Here is a 26,906-nt window from a genome sequence, read left to right as displayed (position 1 = left end):
TTTAGACTCGTATACACACCTGAATGTTGCGCAGCTGCGACAACTGCTTGCGCAGGGCGTTGGTGTTCTGCTGCAGGCCCTGCAGGTGGAGCTGCATCTGCAACCGTGACACCGCCACCGGCTGGCTGGGCCCCGAGGGTGGAGGTGGCATCAGGGCCAGAGGAGCAGATGGTGTCAAAGCTGCCCAGCAGACAATGAATATTTAATACAGGGAACTTTCTTTGTTTCACTTTGGTTTTAGGGGTTCTTCAGAGCACATTTACAGCTGATAGAAATTGTCCCAAAACACTGCGAGCAAATCAAAGGATTAAAAAAGAAGCAGCGTGCGCACTGTGAGAGAAACCTGCAGAGATTTGACCCTGAGGACCTTAAATATCCACCCAGCAGGAAAACAATTTGACCGCATGGAGGATTTGAGGATTTGACGACAGCAATCCAGGACAAGTTCTATCTGCTGGGCCGGTCAGGGGTGGAGATTACGGTCTTAACAATGATCAACAGCATGGGAATGCTTCAGGGACAAACAGAATCAGCAGTGAAAAACAGTGTTTTCACTAAATCCAAGAGTTTCATTAGAACAAAGTCCCCAGACAACCAAACCATATTAGTGTTTCCAAATCAGATAATCCTTTGAAAGGACAATGAAGGCTGTGCTCTGAGAATAATTAGGGAGCTGAGTCACACATGTCATGCAGAACAAGACAAAGGGAAAGGCACTGGAAGACAAATTAGTCAATAACACGGTGGGTTTTAAGAGTTTTTAGGAGTTGCATTGCTCTTTAGTGAGAAAGAGCTGTGAAGTCTGGACTCCTGCGTGACCGCCACACCACTGAGAAATATTTCAAACGCTTCGGTGCCAACACGTCTGCAGGCAAGGCGACGGTCTCCAGCCGTCTACGGAGTGTATCCTAGAAACTCTGCAGCCGCCGTGAGAGCATCTGACCGCTTTTAACCATCGTTCAAGACAGCAGCACTGTGGCCCCTCGGAAACTCTGCAGACATCACGTTGCCTTTCTGTGGCTTGCTAAGATGAAAAAGAGGAATGGTCTAATTTTATCGGCAAGCACAAAGAGCGAATACTACTGAGGGACTGCCAGATAAATAACTGGCAGATCTTAACAGGGGAAAGTAAAAGTCAAAGGTTTTCAAATAAATCTGTTAGGCTTTACGGAAAATAAAGAAGATTTTAACGGCCCAAACTCATCTAAAGAATATTCAAGTTGTAAAATCATCTGGGCTTATCTATAATTTGATATGAGATCTAAATATTAGATATGTGTCTGAGAGCATATTAAATAGAATATTAAATTAAGTTCCTCTTTAAACCAGAAGGATCACTTTATAAAAAGAAATCAAATAAAAATAATTTCAGTGTTTAGCGTTAGCAATCTGCCATAATATTATGGCCACTGATCTGGGAATAACAACTGATTATCTGGTTATTATGGCTCCTGTCAGTGGGTGGAATATATCAGGCAGCAACCGAACATTTTGTTATTAAAGCTGAGGTTTGAAGCAGGAAAAATGGACGAGTGGAAGGATTTGAGAGACTCTGACAAAGACCAAACTGTGACGGCATCTCTAGAACTGCAGCTCTTGTGGGGTGTTCCTGGTCTACAGTGGTCAGTACCTATTAAAAGTGATCCAAGGAAGGAGAAGAACCAGAGACAGGGTCATGGACGGCTCTGGTTCTGGTATAAAGGAGTCAGAACACACAGCGGATCACGGTGTGTTTTGTATGGGGCTGTGTAGCTGCAGACTAGTCAGGGTGTCCATGCTGACCCCTGTCCACTGATGAAAGCTCCTACAACGGTTGAGCATCAGAACTGGACCATGGAGAGATGAAGGAAGGTGGTCTGGTCCGATGAATCATGTTTCTTTTATATCACATGGATGGACGGGTGCGTTTGCGTCTCTTACTTGGGGAACACAATGCACCAGGATGCATTATAAAAAGAAAGCAAGTCGATGGAGGCAGTGTGATGCTTTGGTCAATTTTCTGCTGGGAGACTCTGGGTCCTGCCCTTCACGTGGATGACAGCTTTCTCTGATGGCCTCTTTCAGCGGTATAATGCTACCTGGTTCAGATCTCAAACCAATCCAGCATCTGTGGGATGTTCTGGACAAACAAGTCCGATCCATGGTGTCCCCACCTCCGAATGTAAAGCAGGACCTATAAAAGATTTGCTGCTGACATCTTGGTGCCACCACAGCACACCTTCAGAGGTCTAGAGGAGTCCATGCCTTGATAGGTCAGGGCCATTTTGGTGGCAAAAGAAAGACCTACCACCATATTGGTCATAATGCTATGGTGAAGCTTGAGTGGCCCCCATAAATATTCCAACCAGAACCGCGTTGGTTGTTTCTGATATTATGCAACTCTATGATTTCTTAATTTAAAACATACAATACAAAGGAAAAATTAAGAGGAGGGTCCTTTAAAATGAAACACACACAGTATGAATGCTTTTTCTTGGGAGCTAACGGGGCTCTACACGGAGAATAGAGAGGATGGAGGAGCAGACAGGGGAACAGGTAACACAGACGTCAGGAACACGGTCACATTCAGTAGCTACCTTTGTTTTTTTTAGTTCGTCCAGCTAAAACAAGAAGCAGCAGTTACACAGCAGCAAAAAGGAGCAGAAGCAGCAGAACATACAGAACGGAGAAGCTTGCACAGTCAGCCATTACAATCACATATAAGGCACTTTAGGAATTATGCAGAAAAAAATGAAACAGCAGCCGCTCCGTGAGAGGAAGAAGAGCCAATTTATGTGGCTATCAAACAGGCAGCAGTGGGGAGCAGTGACAGGCAGTGATAGGAACTAGTTTTTTTTTTTCTTTCTTTTTTTTTTTTTTGCTAGTGAGCACTTACTGTCAGTTCCTGAGCAGTCGCTGGCTGACTCAATCTTCTCCCTGGAAGAGGCAAGTGTTAAAGTACTTAGAGGCAGGACACGCTATCGACTCGGCTGTTGAGAAGCTATCGATATACGGCGGAAGATGTGGAAATATGGCGTGTGTGTTGCTGCAAGTCAGTGTCAGGGTGTGTGTGTGTGTTCTCACTTTACTCCCAGCATGATCAACAGCAGCAGGATAAAATTTCCTGCGTGTGTCGTCAACATTTTCCACTGATGGATCCTGTCCCGCGTAAATTTACAATTTTTCTAGCTGCAGCAAAATATGTGAGATGAAAACCGACAGGGATGTTGAGGCCTAAAATTATTTATTCTAAATATGTATATAAAAAGTTTATCAGGGTTAAATAAGAGACCACTTCAGAAATGTAAAACACTGTAGTCTGGACTCTAGTATTCCACCTCCTCCCATCTGTAAACCTAAGATAAAATGTTCTATAGGAAAACACACTCACTTGCCAAAACATTAGGTATCCCAATATAACTGTCCTGCACTAAATCTTATCTTCATGACATTTCTGATGTTCAGTTGATGTTGAAACAGTGTCAGAAAGGTGGTAACTCAACTGGATGATCATTTTGGAGGATGTTGTTTGTGGTGCTGTTAAACTGGATTAAATTAAAAATGTTTCTGTTATTTAGCATAGCATAAAATGCATTTACTAGTGATCCTAAAAGTGAGCTGAATTTAAACTGTATTTCCTCAATAATGATCAAAAATTATGTCTTTATTTACCTCTAGATTTGTCTTTGCTCTCAGTGAGAGAGACATTACAGCTTGTTCTACAATATATATCATCTCCCTGAGTCACGCCGTCGATCCCCACAAGGAAAACACAGCTGAACATCAGGTTAATATATAATAACAAAGCTGGAATCATGTGGACAGCAGTGACGGAGACATGAAGACACCTCCTTTATCTTCTCCTCTTCATTCATCTTTATTTTCTCCTCCTGCTTCTTCTTGTCTGCCCCCTTCTCCTTATCCTTTCTCCAGTTTTAACTTCCAAACCTTTCTCCTAAAGCTGCATCATTATCCTACCGGACTCACTAATGTCTCAAGAAAATGACTGAAATGCAAGAAAATAAAACTGAACCATGATCTCAAGACCTCTGACAGACACATTTAAATACTTAATGGTCAATATATGGAATTATTCATAATTAATTAATAACATAAGGAGATGTAAAAACTGACCAACTCATGGCTTTTAGGACTCAGCAGCAGTAACAATAGTGTTTGCAGGTCCGACAATATGTCGATGATAAGAAAGAAAACTTGGGACTTATTGATACACATATAACTTTTTTTTTTGTTTGAGATTTTAAAGAGCAGCCTCGTTTTTGTCAACACCTTGTGCTTCATGTCTGTATTTCTGAGTTCTGTATGTTTCACACTAGGAAGTTAATATGTGCCGAGGTAGGTGTGTCTGTTTTTGCATACAGTATTTTTGTGCATGCGTGTGTGTCTCACGGGCTTTCTGCCTCCGGTGCTCTGCTCAGGACTCTCTGCAGCAATCCGGTCAAGCTGGCTATCTGCTTCTCCATGGCCTCCATGCGCTCCCTGCATCCACAGACAAACACAGAACCCTGCAGCTGACATGGGCTTCATGGTGTGATGCACAGAAGAGTAGCAGCAACATGCTTGTACATGTCATCTGAGTGCCGTGGAGTTGAAATTGTTGACAACAAAATGGCTCAAGTTGGTTGGAAATGCCCCATAATGAAATCTGAATGAAGTTTTAAGCCAGCCTAGACTGAGCAGGGGTTCAGTCAAATGAAAAGAAAGGACCTGCTAGATGTGCAGTAACAAACATCTGATCCATTGGTCCACCTGTCAGTCAAATCATCAAAAATTGCGTGCCACAGGGCTCTGTCCTCGGTATACTTGTTTTCACACCGCACATGAATAACTATAACTTCTACTCAGTGCTTTAATATGCGTTGTTTTTTTTTCTTTCTCTGTATCGGTGAAAACAAGCCCCATGATGAAACTTAGATGTTACCAGACTCTTATTCTGAAAAGAATTGAATCTGTCTATGTCAGACTAGGTTATCATGGCACTCGTCAGTTTGCAAGATATGTTAGGCAGTAAATAAACAATTTGTCCTCCATATTCCCCCAGATCTCAATCAAACATCTGTATAGTGTGTTGGACAAACAAGTCAGATCAACAGCACGGCACACCTTCAGGGGTCTTGTAAAGTCCCAAACTCAAAGGGTCAAGGCTGTTTTGTCAGCAAAAAGGGAGACTTAGACAACGTTTTAAGTATTTAGTCATTAACAGACACGAGTCAAGCCTCCTCTAACCATGTGCGTCGTGACATTAATAAGGTGCCTGCTGAACATTTTGTCTCCATATTGCCCAGATCTAAATTGATGTGTGGGATGTCCTACATTTCCATACCTCTCTTCCTCCATTCTCAAGGACATCTGTGGCCAGTACATTTAGATACTATACACATATTACGCAACAGTAAGCCTCATGTGAATAACAGAAAGCATGCAGGAGTGTGTGTCTGTATCACCTGGTCTCTGTCTCATTGCCCAGCATAGGAGAGCCGAATCCTCCGGCGCTCCCTCCCTCCCCCCCAGGGCCGGCCATCAGGCAGAGCTGCTCTGAGGTGAGCCCCAGTGCTGGGCCCTGGCCCCGGGCTTTGGGACTGTCGCCAAACACAGAGGAGGTCACAGAGTCCCTGCGCAAACTCTGCCTCCCGGGGGAGCCCCGGTTTGGCATGGTGCCTCCGTAGGGATCCCTCACGTCAGGTATCTTCTGCGGGGAGGATGGTGGTGGAACTCGCAGCCCCATGGCCAAAACAGACGCAGCGTAGGCATCATTATAAAGGGGGCCTCCTGGTCTGTAGAGGGCACCGCTTTCCATCAACTCTCCTTGCAAAGCGGCTGCAGAATAGGAGGTGAGTGACCGCACTGATCCAGCACCACCTCCTCCTCCACCCCCACGGCGGTATAAGGAGCCGTATGGGTCGGCTCTGGCCGGCAGAGGAGAGTGAGGCCCCCCTGCGAGACTCAGCCGACTTGTTTCAGGGCCCAGAGAGTAGGGGTCGGCGTAGATCCCACCTCCACCGCGATCATCTCCCCGCAGCAGCACCACGGTTCTGGATCCCCCCACCTCATCATCGGGCTTCACGTCTCTGCGCTCCAGAATGGCGCTGGAGGAGGCGCAGAAGGCCGCCTGGGTGTGGTGGGGCTGGTGGAGCTGCGGATGCTGCTGGGGAGAGGAGTGGTGGGACTGGGAGTGCGGGTGAGGCAGGGAGTGGGTGTGGTGTGCCGGCCCAGCGTAGGACGATGGCCTGCCGCCACTGTAAAGCAGGCGGGCACGCGACGGGGAGCCATGAGGAGGTGAGGCAGAGGACGATGAATGCTGGGAAGACATGGGGGGGTTGCTCAGTCGGCGGTTGGGCGGAGAGTCCTGAGGCGCATACACCATCTCCCTCTGAGAACAAAAAAACAAAAAACAGAAAAGTCAGCTGTACTCAAAGTGATGCGTTTGAGGTCTGTTTTGGGATCAGATGTATTTCAGGTGGAACTACAGTTTAGTCAGTTACCACACTTAAGAACTAGTATGTCACTCAGGTTAGGCTCGACTCTTTCCTACGTTTGGAGTCCCACATAACTAACATAACAGTTTTTACCATCTAAAGTAACATTTCCAATATCCAATATTTAAATTTTTTAAAGACACAGAGACTATTTTCCATGCTTTCATTTCACCAATCAGCCTTTTTATCTGTCTGAACTATGAATAAATTTGCCAGACTTTTAACCAGAACCAGGAAAAGGGATCCTCTCAGTCTGGTTCTACCAGGTCTCAGTGGCTCCCAGTATGTTTTAGAAGTCATTAATACACAGGATTAGATGTAACAATCCCTTGTGCCAAAACCCCAGGCAAAACACATTTAGAGGCCCTGTCCAGCTGAGAAATCCTAACAAACATACAGTCATGTGATAGGACGCGTAACCTAAAATCGAAATAAACTAAGTAAATGCTGCTGGCTTGTAGGCCCACAGAGCAGCAGAGGATAATTCAAACATTGTGAAACATAAGCTAACCTAACGCTGCTGGCTTGTATGGCCCGCTCAGCAGCTAACCATAGCTACCAAGCAATGAAGACATCAGGAACCTGGCCTAAACAACAGCAGTATGCAGTATTTTAGAATTGATATTAAGATGATTAACCATCTTTAAAAGCTCTTTATTTAGCACCATACAGGCTGGCAAATACACTGAGATCCTCAGGCAGAGGTGTACTGTCTGTTCCAGGGGATCGGTGGAAAACTAAAAGGTGACGGGGCGTTCTCAATTAGGGCCCCATTGCTGTGGAATGATCTGCCCGAGAAAATCAGGTCAGAAATCAAACTTTGATCGATGTCCTTTTTATCTGTGTATCTATTTATGAAGATTACTTCCACAAAATGATGGATGACAATTGATTTCTGGGTGACGTTACCGTGTCCCACCTCCAAGGCGCGTACGCTGACAACAGCAGTGCTTTCAGCGAGTTACCGCTGCTGAAACGAAGCTCGGCAGAGTTACATGAAACTAGAACCTTTGCAGCAAACAGAAGGTTTGTTGTTGCATGATTTATTGTACAATGACAAGACATGTCCTTAATATAGGCAACATTCAACACTGTGACTGGACAGGGCTAAGCAATATCTGTCACACAGATGAATCAAAGGATCTACGTATGTTTTTGTTAAATTGATTATTGAGATTTGAGCCATTTATCCATTCTGACATCATGTATATTCTTTCTTTGTATAATCTTGTGATATTTGGAAACTAGATGTTAGCAACAGATCCTTTAAGTCCTGCTGTAAGTTGAGAGGTGGGGCCTCCACAGTTTGGCCTTTTTTTGACCAGAACATCACAAAGATGCAGGATTGGACTGAGGTGTGGGGAATTTGTAGGTTGTTCCTCAAACCATTCCTGAACCAGAGAGAAATCCTGCTGAAAGAGGCCATCAGGGAACACTGTTTCCATGAAAGAGTAGACATGGTCTGCAGCAATGCTTAGGTGAGTGGTACATGTCAAAGTAACATCTCCATGAACTCCACCTTCTTCCAGTGATCCGTAGTCCAGTTCAGATGCTCATGCGTCCATTGTAGGAGCTTTCATTCAGAACCAGCATTAACTTTTCCAGCACTCTATTGGACTGGATCACATGGGCCAGCCTTCTTACTGATCCTTGGTCTTCCATGACCGTGTCTCTAGTTTGTTTCCTGCCTTGGACCACCTTTGATGGATACTGACCACTGCAGACCAGGAACACCCAACAAGGGCTGCAGTTCTGGAGATGTTGTGTCTCAGTTTTCTAGCCATCATGGTTTGGTCATGGTTAAAGTCTCTCAAATCCTTCCATTTGTCCATTGTTCCTGCTTCTAACGCTGACAGTGCTACACAATGTTATTCGCTTCACCTGTCAGTAGTCATAATGTTATGGTTTATTAGTGTGCATGGGCCCCTCAAAGTGGTTATGCATGATTATTCCTTCACTATCACATCCAGTTTGGATTAAACCTGTGAATCTGCACTTTAGCCCATATTCACTGTATGACTGTAATAGAATAAACAGCTAAAATACCAAACTGTACACTGACTGTACGATATTATGCTGCACTGGTTTGCAGAGCAACTAGCAGTTAAAATAATGTTCATGTCGCAGCAAGGAAATTCAGTTCCCTGCAAGATTGAGCGGCAGTTCATAGATGCCACCTCCTGATTGACAGGAAAGACTCTAAACTGTCCTCTGAAGTGCTGTTTAGGTCGCACTTGATCGCTTATTGATGGCCTGAGCGTGCAGGGATTATCTTTTGGCATCAGTCCCAGATGTCAGGGAGAGGAAGGCAAAACAAAGTAGAGTGTGGTGTAAGCAGAAGCCCCGCATAGGAGGACACCAGACAAGATTCACAGATACACAGAGGAAACACAAAAGAAGCCAACGCTGTAATTGTTCATGACGCACAATAGCCATCTCCTGGAAACGATGCAAATTGAAAACCCAGTACCTGTGGACAGCCTCACAGCCCACTAATGACTCTTGTGCCATCACCTTCCCTCTTGTCTCTTAGCAACAGACTCGTATCGACACCATCCTTTAGCTGAAGATATTTCATTCCACCTCCAAGGCGCCTGAAAGTCATGAGCCGTACGTCTATCGCAGGTAAACCCCCGGAAAAGGTTCCGTTCTCCTGCTGCGAAGAATTCATCCTTAACCATTTTCCGTCCTCCAGTCGCAGGCTCAGATGGGCTTCAGTAATCCCGGTCATGCTTTTGTGGTCTGCAATCAGGGAATAATCTTGGCTGTGCTGGCGAGAGTTCAATAAGCTCACACACACACACACACGTCCTAGTCCTCACCTTGGCAGTGGAAGAGGCAGCCAATGTACCTCACGCACATAAAACTCAAGGTAAGGCTGTATAACGCTGGGAAGATTTCAGAGCTGAGCACAAGCCGACGATCCCGCGGGTATGGCCGACCTCCAAAACCGTAGCGGTCAGCTGCAAATCACGCATGGCGGCAGTCAGAAAAGCAATCGCGCACACGGGCGTGTAAACATAAGCCCCAGGGCCGTTCGATAGACGCCTAATGTGTCTAAAATGTTGCTTGCGTTGTTTCAGCTGTTTAACATGCACACAGCGAAAGAAGCTTAAGAAAACAAGATAAACTTAAAGTTTTAAATGAGAAATATATTACCTAAAATAAGCAAAATTATCCAGCAATAGAACAGGAAAATTTGACTTGCCAAGATTTTTTAAAACAAGTAATTACATTCAAACCACAGAATGTGCCACATATGCCTGCTTTCCTGTAATTTAATTTAACTAGTTTGCAATTCATTTCATCCTATAAAAGCAACTTTTAAATGACTGCGCTCTTGTTTCCATAATCACAGTGTAATTAGCGACAAAATGCAAGGCTGTATATGGAAAACACAGACACAGCACAACTGAACGACAACGTGCAGAGGTTTGTTTCAGCTGCGACCAAAATGCACAAAGTTGGAGCGATCATGCTAATCAGGTTGATGCTACATTTAATTTGCCAGAAACTGACTGATGAATTCAGCTAAATCCCACTGTGAGAGGAACTGGGATGTTGACGAATTTCACCAACTTGTCATTTTTTTGTTTTTACCAGTTAAAATACAAAAGTTATTAATGGGCAGTAACGTATAACGACATAACTTGTTCATTTGTGTCATTGCTGTATAATCATAAGGGTTTCTCTACACTGTAATAAATTTCAGGTTGGTTTAACTTATAAACTTAAGTTCAAAAGCTGCCTTAAATATATGAGTAAACTCAACTTTGAGAAAAGCTTTATTTCAGCTCAGGAAGGCAAGTTTGATAAATTGCTTAATTAATTACCATTTATTGTTTGAACTTGATACTCTGAGTTGAAATGACTTGTTATGTCACATTATGCATTAAATAAAACTTACTTTCTCTTGTTAACTTAACGTATGATTATACGTTGTTTCAACTCAAAAAGTTCAGTTATACTAGTTATTTAACTCATGATTCTGTAGCATTTGGACTTGATAATTTGAGTACAAACAACTAACTATATTGCATAACCCATTGGAGAAAACTTGCTATGTCTCGTCAATAAAGCATACAATTACACACCCTTTCAACTTACATTTTTCAGTTTAATCAACTATATATATTCACACCAATTGCCTTTTCAAGTTATTTTAACTCTTGTTTTTAAGGCAGCTTTTGAACTTAGAGTTGGAAATTGAGCAAACTAAAGTTTTCAATTACTGATTTCGTCTCGAAGTTAACCAGTTTCCTAAATATTACACTGAATAAACTTACTGTTCATATACATTTATTGAACAATAATAACAATAAAACATAACCATAAGGATAAAACAATCTTGGCCAAAATGAATTCCTCCACTCAAAATAAATTCAAGTGTGTGTGTGTGTGAGTGAGAGACAGAGGGAAAACTTGTTAAAGTTTGTATCTCAGGATCCTGTTTCGTAATCCATGTATTCTCGCAGAGGCTTGCTCTGCTTTGACTTCCATAACAACTCTCTGAATGAACTCAAATGAGTATTTCATGGCATCCGGATATTCAAGGTTAACGGAGTATATTACTCCCATTAGCATTGCAAAACTTTGTGAAATGTCTTTCAGGTTGTGGAGAACAACTGTCTCCTCAACCACAACAGCAATGTCGAAAATGTTGTGTGGAATGGGTCCCTGTTCATTCCCTTCGCAAGCGATCAGCAGGCCCAGCTGTATACCCTTCATCGCGTCGTCCAGCATGTCAGTGTGTGCCTTGAAAAGAAGAGAAATAGAGTAAGACCATTTTCATAATTCAACACACTATATGTATAGGAAAGAAAAGGAGTGAGACAGGGCGTAAAGGAGAAAGAGACAAGGAGGGAAAATGAAGAAGGGGAAAGGAGGGATAGAAAGAGGAAGAGAAAGATTAGGAGATAGACAAAAATGCACAAACACATACAATTTTTCATTACAATTATTCTTACATCGCACATCCTGATGACATTAGAAGAATCTTCGCCCGATATAAAGTGTGGCAGGCCAAGAAGCGCAGCCGCCCTTCTTCTCCCATTTGTGTCCTACAAGACAAAGAAACATGCAGTAAGATGAAAATGTTGAAAACAAACAAAAAAAATGTCTCTTCCTAGTCATCTGCTCTTCAACTTACATCTTTTTCAAGGCAGTCCAAAAGTTTCTGGAGCGACTGCTTCTTTCCACTCCTAGTCGCTGCTCTGTAAACTGCCAATAGTCTTGGCACAAGGCCATCCAGTCCTGCAAAAAACTTCTCCAGGAGGTCCTCAGTCACAATACGCTGGAATTCTGCCCTAATCTGAGGAGACAGATAGAAAATATTAATCAACATAGTTCTCGACGTAACATAGGAGGTAGAGAGGGAGAGGAAAGGGTAGAAGAGGGGAGAAGGGAGAAAAGGAAGAAGAGAAGGGGGGATAGAGAAGAAGAGTGGGGAGCGGAGGAGGGAGAGAAGGAAGAGAAAGAGAAGGGGAGAATAAAAAAAATTATAACATTTCTGGGGATTGCATAAGAAGTTGTGATTACCTGTCTCTCAACAAACAGCGCTGGCCACCGGGAAATTACTTCTGTGATGAGTGGCTGATCTCCAACGATCTCTTTTCTGCGCTGGGAAAATGTAGCAGCCATAAGGTCTTCCAATAGCTGGTGATCAGGGTCTTTCTTCTGCATTTCAGCCTTCATTATCTCACGCTTTTCTTCCATGTCTTCAGGACACTGTCCTTCAGGTGGATCAGGACAGTAATTCACCTCACCCTTCTTTGACTTCTTGAACCGTTTTCCCTTTGAGCCTTCTCCTTTACGCTTGTTAATGACGACCTCAGGGCATCCCGCTGCACTCAACTTTTGCCGGTAGTTGCCGAGCTTAAACTTCAGGCTGTGAAACCATGAATACCATCCCTGTTTGGACCCTGGCTCTCGCAGACAGGGATGCTTCTCCACCAATGCTTTGGCTACACTCTCATAGTGAGCCCTCTCAGGATAAGCACTAATCTTCACCATACTATCTGCAAGTGTGTCAAGAATATCAGTCTTTACACTTTTCGGAATCACCATCACAGATTCATCCTTTGAGTATCTATAGTTAGCTTCTCTCAGTTGTAGCTCTACATCATGTGAGAACTGTGGAATTGGGAAGGGGTCAGGCCATTCGACAGAATCTCCACTACTGAGTGATGGAAGGCTGCCTGTATCCAGTGTAGAATCTGAGGAGTCATCAGCTGAGAACAATACTTTTAAAGTTGCCCGCTCTGTAGGAAGGTCTTTGATGTCTGTTAGGTTGCACAACTGATTATTAAAATCAGGATCCTCGAACTGTAAAATAAATCCTCCTCTGAGACCAATGTTGGCTCGCAAGATCTGGTACAGCTCCTCGACGCTTGAGGGGATGCCTTCGACTGACAGACGTCTGATTTCGTTTTCTGACACGATGACACGCAGAAGCATTGTAGGCACTTTTACCTGAAAATGGAAAAAAAAAAGATGCACTTGATATCCACTATAAACTATTTTAATCACTCCACCTCACACACCTGTCCTTAAATTGTCCCTGTCCAGACTGTAGAATATTTTTCTAATGAATGTTTAGTGTTTCAGGAGGTAGGCAAGGAGAGGAGGACGTGCAGAGGAGGCAGAGAGACAGAGGAGGAAGGAGAGGATGAGAGGAGGAAGAGAAGAGGGGGTAGAGAAGGAAAGGGGGAAGCAGAAGAGGAGGAAGAGAAAGAGAGGAGAAGAAGGAGGTAGAGAAGAATGAAATGAGAAATGTAAAAGTAGCATTCCCTCCAATACATATGATCTTCAGCAGTGTCAGTAAAAATTTCCACATCTGGAAAACAGTTTTTCAAAATTGTTCAGGATAATATGAGTGTTTAATTACTTACAGCAGGCTCATCTCAGTAAGAAGGTCTTGGGAGTGACCAGGAGGCAGCCCCGAATAAAGTATGACACCAGTGGCACGTAGTCGTTGAGATCCTCTAGTTTCACCAGTAGACACTCGGTAGGAGTTTTCCTCACAAGATGGTAACTCCGCAGATGCTCCACGTAGTACGCTGTAAAAACTTCAATTACAAAGCAAACTTGGCAATCCAACACAAGGCATATTTCCAGAATTCTTCCAAAGTCTGGTAGCCCACTTGTACTCCCAGCAGAAAGAATCATTCCCTTTGAATATTTTGTTCCATTTAGAAAGATGTGTGGGGTCAGTCCTACTACGTTAACGTGTCCGAATCTTTCCAAGATGGCTTTTCTGATGGTAGCGTCTAAAACTTCGAGGCACACATCAGACACTTTTGCAGTCTCAGTGTCGGGCTTAAAAATGCTTGGCAATTCGAGGTAATATGCCAACATGAGCTGGTGTCTTGAGGCAAGGGTAAGTAGAATGTTTTTAAAGTTGTTGGCATCCCTCACAACCTTTTTAAAGAATGAATGTTTTGCCTCAAACCTAATTGTCCAACACTCAGTTGGAGGTCCAAACTTTTGAATAAGCTGTGGATAATGTTCCACGAAGTGATGTTTGGGACACAACTTTTTTTCAGGGAAAACTGTCTGCAGCAATTGCCTGTGATCCGATGTTTTTGCTTGCAAATAACAAAGCGAGTCTGGAGTGAAATATGGGGTCGACAATAACTCAACCAAGTCTTTGAGCTCGAGGACTAATTCCCATGTTTGATCACCTTCTGGAACATGGTGACCAATGATGAGGGGAAGGAAACGCACAAGACTCCAATTTTCGTGTCCATTACCGCCAAGTGTCTTATTCCGCTGGAAAGTTGCAGGAATTTTCTGAGGCCGGTTTGTCTTGTCAGAGAATTTAAAAGGAAAACTTTCTATCTCACAGTTCAGTTCGTCCAATGTGAAATAGTTCTTGGAAATCAAATCTGCAAGGCACAGACTTAGCTCTCTGGGTACAATGCCTTCCAGCACATCATGTAGAAAATCAGGAGGAAAGCCTTGGCATGCATGGAAACCTGTCAATCTGTTAAGAGGACATTCTCGTTTGACGCCATCCACAGACACAAGTTCACTCTGCTTCAACACATTTACAGCTTCATTGTACAATTCTGGAGTCCGTAAAATAAATTTACCACTTCTAACATCACAAGTCTGTATTTCTTCACGACTACACAGACAAAACCTACAAAATTTATCCACATTAAAGGACTCCTGGAACCCACCTAAAGAGTGTGCAGCCAAGTTATCTGCAGCCACGTACAAAATGGTCCCTTTTACATTACAACCGAATTTCTCAACAAACAGACCAACTGTTTCTAGATATTGAATGTCTTTTATCAGTGGCTCCAAAACACTATTATAACCATAAATTTTTATGTGTTCAGTCTTGCAGAGTAAAGCTAGGTAAATTGATGAAAGTAATGACTTGTATTTTTTTGGCAAATTGGCAAGGATCCAATATACACCACAGACTTTGTGTTTTTTTCTGGATGTGCCCAAAGGATTACAAATTTCAAAATCGTCAATGTACAAAGTTATGCATAAACTAATATCTTCCTGTGAGAGAATCGAATTTCTTTTAAAGCAATCACCATCCAGACATGATAAGTAATGTCCAGGTTGTTCAGCTGGTCTGTTTACCCTCAACTCATTCAATATTTCATCTCTTTTTAGAAGTTCAGAAAGTAATTTTAGAATAGGCACGTAAACAAAAGTATGAGAACTTTTTTGTCTACTCAAAACATATTCAACAGGTTCTATGACAGTAAAGTTATGTCTATAAAATCCCTGCCTTTTATATTCTGTACCTAGAGACCCCTCTCTTGAAAGTAAAGAAAGTGGGTTGGTGCTCTGTAATGCTTCAGTCAATGATGCCGTTAATTCCTCAGATGTGCAGTTATGCTCCTTTAAAATATTTTTAACTGTCTGTCTAGTTATTCGTCCTGCACATTCACCAACATCAAATAAGTCATCAACAATTTCTTGAATTGCTGACTGTGACACATGAAGGACTGCTTGCAGGCGAAGTAAAAGGGATGCAATCCGCCGTTGAATGGAATTGTGCACAGGCTGAAATTCTGATTCAGAAAATTCTGATGAAACCGAATTGTTCAAGTCTTCCTCATCATCATTTACAAAGGCTTGACTGTGACATTTTACAACAAGGTCAGGTTTGAAATTGGCAAAATCAGCACATTGATGATATCGACTCCTGTGGGCAGTAAAAGTTGAAACTATGCTGGACTTAAAAGAGCACCCCTCAAATGGACAAGTCACAGTCTCTCGAGTTCTCAAATGTGTCTTTAAGTGAAGAAAATATTGTTTTATATTGGTTGGAGCAGAAAAAGTACAAAGTTCACAGCGTAGTTTAGCAACTGGATTTGATCCTTTTTTATGCCCCTTGATATGCTTTGCAAAATCCACATGCGATTGGAGCACAGTTAGACAGCTGGGGTAAATGCAGCTCAAGCCCTGTCTTCCACGTCCATGTCTGTCTTTGTAATGAGTGACTATGGTTTTTTGATTGTATGTGGCAAAACTGCAAAACTTACAGCTCCACTTCATCCAAATGTTGCCAAACTTCTATGGACAGCAGCACCTTAAAAAAAGAAAGCACAACATACATTAGACTATGATATAAAAACCATAGTCACGTGAAATGGAAACATGAGCAAAAACACTTATTTTTTAATTTATTTCACATGTGGTATGATTGAAAAGTGTGTAGGCCTAGATGGAAAGTGTGTGGGAGAACGTAACAGTGCGACCTATATATACACACTTGTAACGGAGTTGATACATAAAGAGGATTGCATTTACCTCTGCAGACTGGGGTCTTGCACCCAAGAAGATAGCAACAGTTTGGCTGCGCTGTCTCACTGTGAGAGAGCAGTACCTCCGCAGTACCATAAATTAGGCTTAATGACGGACGAACACGCGCGCGGGTCGCGACTAATTACTGATACAGAGCCTAGTGAAGCCGTTAACTCGACAAACATTACAAACAAGCACCAGTTTCAAACAAAAGTTTTACCAAGCGCCATGAAGGTTCTTCTAAAGGACTGAATACCATACAACTCTGGCTAACTACTCACAATACTAGCCTACTTGAAGTTTAAAAAGTGAAATAAGACTATGTTAGGCTCAAATTAACCAACACTACTTCCCACAACAAGCTGTTGTTTAACCATTTCGTTTTTAGAACGCGTGAAATTCGACTATTCATAAATTGTATTTATAAAAAATAAATGCAATTACTTACCTTAATATTGACTCCCCGCCAATTTCTCTTCTACACCTGCAGCTCGTCCAGAAAAGAAAGCCGATCCGGTCGCGTCCTGATTTTGCTGACAAATGTAGTCTTCCGCCACTTCTCTTTAACCGTCCTATCTGATCGACAACAACTGTTCCTCTTCTTCTTTTAATTAGCAGCTGCAACCGGGTGGAGAAGTATTTTAAAAGATCTTATATGATAATTATTTGTCCCTTATCAAATCAAGATGAAATTTTAAGCACTATTTTTACGGCGCAATAATATTGCTACCACACCAAGGGTCACGGTCAGGTCATGGAAGGTCCAGTTACCATTGTATAACTCATATTGTCAAGTTAGTTTGACAAATTGAAATTTCCATTTCATTGAACTGGCTTAAGCCCTTAAGTTGGAATACCAAGAACTAAATAAATTAAGTTGAAATTTTTTAACTCATTATGTTAAGTTGATTTAAATGATAGAAACAAGCCAGGATAACTTATTGAGCTGGTCCCTTTTTACAGTGTAGTTCTTATGGGGTTGTGTTTCTCATGATCAGGAGAAGGGGTCATGTGAGCGGCGCCCTCTTATGGTATTAACTGTTGTGACGCATTTGCTGATTCTTTTCGGACAATCCGACACTTGTTGCTATGCTTCATATCACCAACTTCCATTGAAAATGTTGTAGCTTGTCGCTTTCTCACTGCTAGTGTGAATGCTCTGCTGGCGTTAGTAGCTTTGAGACGTCCACGGTTGCCTAGCACCAATGTTCTAACAAAGCGGAATGATTAACAATATCAGACAGCTCGATGTCTCCCCGAGGTAATCACTAAGTGGTTTGATTCCTGGCTCTAATGCCCTGTTCGCTTGTTGTCCATCTCTTCGTAGCTGACAGCTTATAAAGCCGTGTCTCGTTCCAATTTAGGGACCAAGTGATACAATATTGCTGTAATGTTTCATTTAACCTCGGTTAAGTTCGCGTTCACAGATCAGTAGAGACAAAGCAATAGAGACAAATCTCTGGCAGGTACACAACGCTGTTCCTGCAGATAGTTTTGTGATTGGTCATACTCCTGTGGGAAAACCAGTATAAATATAATTGATAGTGGAGCTTCAGCAGCGAGTGTGGACATTTTCATTTATCGCTGATCTGTGGTTCATGTACCAGAGTTCTGGATATGAACAGCGTGTTTGGTTTGATCATACACGAATTTGTAGACAACAACGTTTAGGTATATATGATGAGAAGGAGTTTTGTTGCTGCCAGACACCTCTGTCAGGGGTCGTTGTCTTCCTGCATGATTCTCTCAAGATTCAGCTCACGGAGAGATGCCTGACATTTTCTTTAAGAATTCGCTGTCTAGAATTCAGAATTCATTGTCTTTGTCTACTTTAGGACTTTGAACGACTTTGGATTTTTTAAAGTCGACAAATATGTGGTGAAAGCCGAGTCGACGTCGACTAGTCGATGACGTCACCAATAAAAACACAGTAGAAAGTAATGCTTTGCAACAATGAAATCTATGTTCTCGATTTAAATACATATTGTAAAGAGAAGCTTTTCTGCAAGGTAACTGAAGCTTGAACACGGACTACTGTCGGCCGTAGACCATGTCAGCATCATCACCGCCGCATCATTTTAAGCGGCGCTGCATGTATAAACGGAGCTAGGACCACCGCACCATCTGGGTTCACCTGATGTCCCAAGCCTGCTATGAGCATGGTGAATTAGATGGTGGGGACCAAAGTGGTGGACAGTTTTATTTGGTCAAGTCACTGGTCGTCACCTAAGCTGGGATTAATTCAACCAAAAGGTCCATGTCACCAAAGGTTTCTAAGCCAGAACATTCATTGGCTCCCAGTTCAATCTCGCATCCAATTTAAAGTCCTCCTGCTTACTTTCAAGGCCATTCACAACCTCACTCCCCCATATTTGTCTGATCTCCTCCATGTTCCCACTCCCTCCCGCTCTCTACGATCATCTTCCTCCGTACATCTGTCTGTCCCTACTGCCCGTCTTACCACCATGGGGAGCAGAGCATTCAGCCGCTCTGCTCCCCGTCTCTGGAATTCACTACCACCCCAACTCAGAAATATTGATTCATTTCCCCATTTCAAATCTCAACTCAAAACATATCTGTTTAAAACTGCCTACGCCACTTGATGACAATTACTCTGCCCCCCCCCCCCCATATTTTATTCTCTGCTGTTTCTTTTATGAATTGCTGTTTCGTTTTATGAATTGCTGTTTCTTTTATGAATTACTGTTTCTTTTTATGAATTGCTGTTTCTTTTATGAATGTATGTACGGTGTCCTTGAGTGCCAAGAAAGGCGCCTATAAATAAAATGCATTATTATTATTATTATTCAGTGGTCTCTGGTCACCACTTTGCTGCTACATGAGGAAGAATCCTGGAGACAGACTTCTTGTGTGCTTGTACAACCTGTGAACTATTTGTTCAGGTCTCAAGGTAAAGGCGCATCATCCACTTAGTGAAGTCCATTCATCAAAACGTCTGCTGCATCCTTGAACCAAACACAGAGTCCTCAGATGACCTGAAGCACCAGTAGGTCATTATATCATTTCTGCTGGCATCCAGCCAAGTCAGGACCGCTCATACGAAAGACTGGCACTAATCCAGGAGCCACAGTGTTGGACAAAATGTCACATGACTCCCTCTTAGAGAGTGATGAGACTAAGTTATGCCTGGGCACATTATGTAATGCACACTAATGTTAAATGTGGGAGCTGAATGATGGCATGTGGCTGAATAAATAAGGGAATTAGGAAATATATTGTTGGTGGATGAGTTTGTGGGCTGCTGTCTGTTCCTAATCTGTGAGTCATAAAGCAGCTCAACGGAGGATAAATCTGCAATGAAGGCACGGGTGACAGAACAATCATTTTCCAGGTATTATGTCTTAGTTATTCTCTCCTTTTAGGAGATGCAATTTTACTTTGTTAAAGCATTAAAAAAATATTTTCAGTGAGAGCATAAACACACATACTGTATTTACACTTACTCGCAGGTCTCCATTAGCCAGGTGTGGGTTGTGGTGTCCAGGGTAGGTTCCATAGATGGGCTCTTTGCAGTAAATCTTAATCACGCAGCGGTCCTGAACGTCTCGCGGGTCCTCCAGTTCATAGAATACGTTGCGGGTCTCATCTTTGATTAGCAGAGCAGTGCTGGGAGACCTGATCATCAATAATCACAAAGCACTGATAAACAGACCATGCAAAGACAATTTCTGCGCCTATTAGCCGCTGATACACAGAGCAATAAAATCACATACAGAGCAGGAGGAGAAGATCTTTAACCGCATGAGGCGAGTAATGAGAGAATCCACTAAATTGAACTCATCAGAAAAGTAATATTCACTGTGTGTGGAGTTAAGAGAGTCTGAATAAGGATAACAGTGTAAACTGCATGATCAGATCAGACTTAACAGATCATGTATAATGAGCAGCTTAATGAAAATGCCTATAGATTTGTTTGACCTAAATGTTCTCTTTGTTCTAAATCATCCTGCACAGTGAAGCTGAAGTGACAATGAAGTTCATTCATGTTGATAAACTATCAATATTAAATTAAATTATTTTCACTTTTTTGTTGTGAACTTGTTTTGATAGTTTGGTTAATAAATTTGGACTCAGACTATGAGAGTTTTAAAATCTTATGTGATTCTGAAATCATGCTGCCTCACACATTTAAGGAGAAACTTCACAGATAATCCTCTGAGATTACCATGTCAGAATGGGGTCCTTTGCAGATCAAATGTGAGAAAAAGAATATAGTAAAACACTTTGATGCAAGTATACAGAGCTACACTCCAGTCCAGCAGGTGGCAGTAATGCACCTGCAAGCTGGTTTGCAACTGCCAATCAAACCAAACAAAAAACAGGTCAACAAAAACTTGCTGTAACTTCATGACACTTTGCAGTACCAAAAATTAAAAACACAAGGTGAAACGGGTACAATGGTTGGTCAGACTCAGTCAGTTTTAATACCTGTTTACAGGCTAGCTAACGTTAGCCTCAAGCGCTTGAATGTTTACCATCAGCTGCTCTGTGTCCTTAAAGACTTGTTCCTCTTAAGTTAATTAGTTACTGCTGAAAGGTCTGACACAATCATCTAGATTTTAAATCCTAATGCTCAATCATGGAATTTTTGGAGGTTTAAGAGTGGATCTGTAACCACCTCACATTACCAGATAATCTGAATTGAATCTGAATCGGTACAGGGCGAAGACAGAACCCAATTTCTGGATTCCAGGAAGGGTGAATGTTTAGATAAATCGTCCCGATACTTTTGTATCTAATTAGTTCATCTTAAGGGAAGGAAAGTTAAGATAAACTAAGCTGCACCATAATTGTATCAAAATTTCAAGTGATGCATCAGAAATACAATTAGAGACAATAATACATTACATGTATTTGAATACATGAGCAAAGGACATAAAAATGTGTGGCCTGGATTTCTCCTCAGACTGTTTGAACGGGATAGTAAATAACTAAGTCATGAGTCCACCTCGTTAGATTGATTCCTTTCTGTTCAGTATATAACTAACACAGAGTGCAGGATGCAGCAAATGTAGAACTGGATTAAACACAAGTGGTATTCACTGCTAACGTTAGCCAGGTAGGCTAACTAGCTTTCACCATGAATTCTTACACACAAGGTTAATTTAACCTTTGTAGGGCTGTAGGGAACATACAGGATTATGGAAAGGTTCAGACTGTTTCCATAACAATGTCTAAAAATGTGAGGAAATAAATGAATATATGCAAGAGATAGGTGACTTTAGAAATGTCCAGTCATGGTTTGTCCTGAAAACAGCTGTTTCACACCTCAGTTAGATTTAATGATGTTTTTTTTTTTTCCTTCCTGCTAATTATACAATGATTATTTTTATTTGTGTGTCTGAGGATGAGGCAGCAATGAGTCACTCTGAGATTGATTTTATAAAACAGGCAGTAAATGAGGTGTAAGTGTAGCGCCGCAGAAGGTCAAATAACACCAGGGCAGATCAATAAATATGTGAATAACTTGTGTGCGCCTACCTGAGCATGGCCATGGTGAGCCTCTGGGGGAACATGTGCACAATGAGGGCCCTCAGAGTGTCCAGGCTGGTCAGCTCGTGGGTCAGGTGCACCCTGCGAGTCTCCTCCCCAAGCTGGAGGAACAAGATCCCTGCATTTATGGATGGGGAGGAGCAATGAGGGAGAGCCAAGGTGGTTGAAGGGGTTAGGGTTATGAGGTTTGAGTCGGAGATGATGGCAGAGAGTGGAAGGACAACTTTCATCTCAAAGTATAACGTTTTTGTTTTTTTCAACTATGAGGACAGTCCCTTGTCTATTAGAGAGCCTCTAAAGGCAGAGTAATAGGTTCTATTTCTTTTCTATTACTTACAAGCGAAGGCTCATTGTAAGATAGAGAAACTGGCAATTCACCGAAATACTTGGAATGAAAACTCCAGATTAAGGTCAGGATCAATAAATAGTGCCCAAAAATGATTCTAGAAATGATGTAAGGACTCAAAAATTAGTAGTAGCAGTAAAGTAGTTCCTGCTTAATTGTGCGCAGACCGTTTGCTGTTTTGCCTCAGTGAGAAAAGACTTATTTAAATGTCGGTGGTCGGACTGTAAAAGCTTCTTCTGCAAACCATTAATCAGGATTTAATTAAAGACTTTCGACAGCAGTTTCAAATCCACATTTTTCATCCTTATTTCACGAGAAAAAACATTATTTATGAAGTACATGAATTTGGACACAGTCAAATTTTTTGTGGTAAGTGGCCTATATTTAATTCAGCTTCAGTCTTCTAGCTCAGACCCTCAATCACCTACAGAGGGTACTGTGTAACTAACCTACAGCAAGATTTGAGACCTTCGTAAATTAAATTCAGACCCATAACACCTGCAGATAAACAGATTAATATATCAGATTGCAGGTGTCCGTGATAATGTGATCTGCCTTCAGATGGAATTAGCGAGCGGGTGGATACGACATGGGGAGTAGTGCGGTAACATCAGCCGCAAGACTTGAGAACAGCGTTGCTAGGCAACTGTTTCTAGAAGCTACTGAGGCGAACAGTTTAGCAAGCTAACAACCGTCTCAATTAAAGTAGGAAGTGCTAAGTCATAATCAAAGGATGAGGCCGTTGGGAATATCAAGTTTCCGCAGACGTATTACAAAATGTATGACTAAATTACAGTAAATCAAGGCCTAGGGTACTGGAAGGTTGAGCTTCAAAAATAGCTTCAAAACCATCAGATCCATAGGCATGACCCAGGTCTCTACAACAAAGGGTAATAGAATAAATAGCAAGCATTTGTTGTCAGTTGTTTTTACATTTGATAAAACATTGGTAAAATAAGAAGAAATTCTGAAAGCCCGACTGGGGAATTTAAAGTTTGGCTGCGTGTTCTCTCTCTTGGCGGAGGCTAGCCGATTAGCTCCTGCTGTGCGATGCTATGTATCAATAGAAAGAGTAGCTAGCTTCTCTAGTTTAATTTGCAATGAGCAGAGTGGTTACGCTAAACTTTGGCGGTTGATTATTATGACGTGTATGACCATGTTGCTGTTGCTCCTCTGTCCATCACCACATAAAGCCCCACCAAAATGATTTGACCCGGCAGAGCATAATCAGTTCCCAATGAAGAGACTCCAGACCAACTTTCCACTGCATAAAAATTTGTAAGCAGTGGAAGTTGTTCTCACTGGATGCAGCTAACCCAATGTGAGAAAATTCAAATTTACATATTGTAGAAAATTAAAACATATATAAAAATTCATTTTGTTTGTAGCACTGTAAATAAATGCATCACTGCCTTGCAATGAACATGTACCGGGCGTTTCAAACCTGTCTTGGAAAGTATATGCAGTTGTCAGATCAAATCAGCTTTATTTAGCATGTATATATACTGTATGTGTTACACATACACAAGGAATTTGTTCTCTGCATTTGATCAAGTGGTCATACTTGGAGCAGTGGGCACCCAGTGTTAGCCATTTTGGGTTTTTTTCAGGGGATTGAACCAGAAAGCTGCTTCTCTAACCACCAGTCCACACATTGGTTGCGTTCTGACCCACTGTTCCTACTGCCTGTGAACACATCACCCTCTTCCTCAAAAACTACTTTTGAAGGAGGAGATGATTTTGCTTCCTGCCAAAGCCGTTAATCAAAGACGACAGGTAGCTTGGCGAGACCATTAGACAGCTGTGTTTATATTCAGCGCTCCTATAGGCAGTCTGACTCAGACTTGACACTCAGAGGGCTGCAGCGGGTTTGATACATTAACACTTGGCGCTTTCAGTCAGCTCAGATCAGTGATTTCCTGTAGGAGGAGGAGGCTGCTAATGTGCATCTTGTTTACTGCTGTCCGTCAAACACATCAACAAGGGATTAATCGTTTGCATTAACGTCCTCAGTGCCAGTGTGTATGATTGACTCCTGACAAGTCAGCTAAAAGTGATGCTGTCAATAGGCTTCTCATTAATCGAGGCGGACAGAAGACGGTGACAATGAGCGTCTGTTAATCTGGGCGTGTGCCTTCATTATTGATGAAGAGCAGCCAGCTCGAATCAGAGCAAGATCTCAGTCATGCAGACGGATCTCTATATGATTGAAGTAATGAAAAGGGTTATAAAATACAAATATTAAAAACAGTGCGACTCAGAAAGCAGTGTCGAACTCTAAAATATGTTTAACTGTGCAAAAGGATCTGACGTCTGGTGGAGGAGTTTGTCTCTGCAGGTGTGCTAGCTGTAGTGTCAGCAATGCAGAATAGTTCTCATAAATATAGCTAAGCTGTGCTGATGAACAAGAGTCTACAGCCATGACTCTGTCAGGCTTATGCCGAGCTCAGACTACAAGACATAACAGAGCTGCTCTGACAACACAACAGCCTCCACTGACTCTCATGTCTTGTTGACACAAGCACGTGCTGCTAACGAGAGAGTCCTTTTCGTCTCACGGACATCTGATATCAGTAAGAGTTCATTTACAAAAACACATGGGAGTAGGCAAATCAGACTTTTCTCTTGATCTCATTGGCTACATTTGCACGTACAAAAACCTGAAAAATAAATGCAGAGTTTTGTAATTTTACTGTAGGAGGAAAATGTTAATTATTCCCAACAGCCTCACCTTCTTATTGCGCCAACTTAGCATCAGTGGCATCAACAGTGTTGCCAGAGTGAGTGGTTTCACATCCAGTTGGGGGGTGTCCATCAGTGGACTACATGACATCATCAAATAGCTTCCTAGTTGCCAGATGTGAGTAGTTGTGTTGATTGACCCACTACAGTTTACTGCTCAATAATTTCTATGATTTGACTTTGACATTGCCTTTTATGACAGGCTACTCTTGTGTAACCGATCTGGGAGGTTAAAGTTCTAAACAAAATGTCCACCTAATATTTTGGGTGGTTTTGGGCTGGAAAACCATCAGCTGTACCTGGCAACACTGGTCAAAACCAGTAACCTAGCAACTATGTTCTCACGACTTACAGTGATGTGACCACTTTAAGACCAAACTACTTGAGCAAAAGTCTTCCTGTGTCGTATCCATGAGCTCACAAGTACCATTTGAAGGCAGATCACATTATCCTGGACACCTGTAATCTGAGTGTAATAATCTGTTTATCTGCAGGTCTCAAAGGCTTGAATTTAATTCATGAAAGTTTTGAATGATTCTTCTTTCTTGCTGTAGGTTAGTTACACAGTCCTGTTGTGGGTGATCTGAGTGACTTTATGGGTTGTCAGGGTGTTGTGAACCTTGCTTCCAAGTACTGAGTTTCTGAAACACGGTCAGCACTGCTACATTATCTATAAGACTGAAGTTGAACTAAATTAATTTATCTTGGGCTAGTTGGTGGAGGCAGTGTGATGCTTTGGTCAACGTTCTGCTGGAAGATCTGGGGTCCTTCCATTCATGTGGATGTCACTTTACTTGTTCCAACTACCTAAGCATTGCTGCAGACCATGTCCACCCTTTCATGGAAACACTACTTCCATACAGCAGGATAGTGCTCCCTGGTTCAGGAATGGTTTGAAGAACATCATCAACAAGTTCAAGGTGATGACTCGGCCTCCAAATTCCCCAGATTTCAAACCAAACCGGAAAAACTAGCCAGAGGCCCTACCTCTCAACTTACAACAGGTCTTAAAAGATCTGCCGCCTAACATCTTGGTGGCACCACAGCAGACCTTCAGAGCCCTAAAGGAGTCCATGCATTGATGGCGTCAGTGTTGTTTTGGTAGCAAAATGAGACCTACATTATCTATAAGAACTGAAGTTGAACTAAATTAATTTATCTTGGGCTACTTATCACTGAAAAACTAGATGTGTCCATAAATTCATCTATTCATCAAACTGCCAGTCTATCACTGGACTAACACAGAAAAACAACAGTTCACATTCACCTACAGACCTACGGCCAATTTAGAATCACCTAACTTCTCTATGTGGAGAAAAAAAACCCACACAGGCACATGGAGAACGTGCCAACTCCACAATTAATGTGGTCATAAATAATAAATATAATCTTTTTCAGGTCATTCTTCACCAGATTGTTCAGATCAATGTGGTATAAAAGATACAACCAGCTTTTCAGGCAGTTTATGTTACATTATGTGCATGTACAAGCTGTTTTTCTTCAGTTGTTGCCATAATGATACTGATGTCTAGTGTAGCATATTTATTCTGGTCTGACCTGGCGCCCTCAGCTTGGCCTGGCTGGACGAGCGGGCCAGCGGCAGGCTCTGGCGAAGCCGGTTCATCCGGTTAAAGCCGATGGGGATGTCGGGCTCGGACATGGTCTCCAGATTTTCTGCTGACGCAAAGGAAACCCTGCTGGCCTGGTCAGCAAGAGCCGGCTGTGTCGGGCTGAGTCGCGTCACACGAGGCGTCCGAGTCTACGAGACACAGCGTGGTAAAGTCAGAAGAGGAAAACAAAAAGCAGCAGGAACACAGCAGAGCTGATGCACAGTCATGCAAGACGATAACAAATAAATCATGCATGGAGAAATCAATGCAAAGAAACAAAAGAGTGATTGAAAAGCAGCTTTTAGAACGGAGGCGCAAACAGAACAAACAGTTTACCTCAGACAAAGGAACCTTTACATCCTCAGCTTGCACTCAACAAACCGAGAGATGAAACCTGAAGGTAAAATTAGACCAACACAGCCAACCGGGTTCAATAAACCCAGT

The 26,906-nt window shown here is 42.3% G+C and overlaps 2 protein-coding genes across 2 annotated transcripts in view; both read right to left on the bottom strand.

Annotated features, from left to right (window-relative positions):
* Window positions 1–26,906, bottom strand: part of srcin1b (SRC kinase signaling inhibitor 1b) — a gene marked incomplete at its 3' end in the record, with an annotated part of 64,087 nt that overhangs the window by 11,212 nt on the left and 25,969 nt on the right. The window contains exons 3-10 of the mRNA XM_084568041.1: window positions 26,410–26,611; window positions 21,753–21,882; window positions 19,715–19,886; window positions 5,445–6,370; window positions 4,390–4,479; window positions 2,876–2,916; window positions 2,577–2,600; window positions 20–180 (exon numbers count right to left, since the gene is read on the bottom strand). Of these exons, the coding sequence (XP_084424167.1) occupies window positions 20–180; window positions 2,577–2,600; window positions 2,876–2,916; window positions 4,390–4,479; window positions 5,445–6,370; window positions 19,715–19,886; window positions 21,753–21,882; window positions 26,410–26,611 (1,746 nt within the window). The remainder of the gene's footprint in view (window positions 1–19; window positions 181–2,576; window positions 2,601–2,875; window positions 2,917–4,389; window positions 4,480–5,444; window positions 6,371–19,714; window positions 19,887–21,752; window positions 21,883–26,409; window positions 26,612–26,906) is intronic.
* Window positions 10,790–12,139, bottom strand: LOC311504770 (uncharacterized protein). Its single transcript, XM_084568042.1, has 4 exons — window positions 12,015–12,139; window positions 11,626–11,787; window positions 11,444–11,536; window positions 10,790–11,231 (listed from the first exon to the last, which is right to left on the bottom strand). Exons 1-4 carry the CDS (start codon window positions 12,114–12,116, stop codon window positions 10,902–10,904), a joined length of 687 nt encoding a protein of 228 aa, XP_084424168.1. The 5' UTR covers window positions 12,117–12,139; the 3' UTR covers window positions 10,790–10,901.

The sequence above is a fragment of the Chelon labrosus genome, assembly GCF_963514085.1.
Source record: "Chelon labrosus genome assembly, chromosome: 19".
Classification (NCBI taxonomy): domain Eukaryota; kingdom Metazoa; phylum Chordata; class Actinopteri; order Mugiliformes; family Mugilidae; genus Chelon; species Chelon labrosus.
The sequence above is the reverse complement of the archived record's forward strand: the minus strand, read 5'-3'. Positions and strand labels throughout refer to the sequence as shown.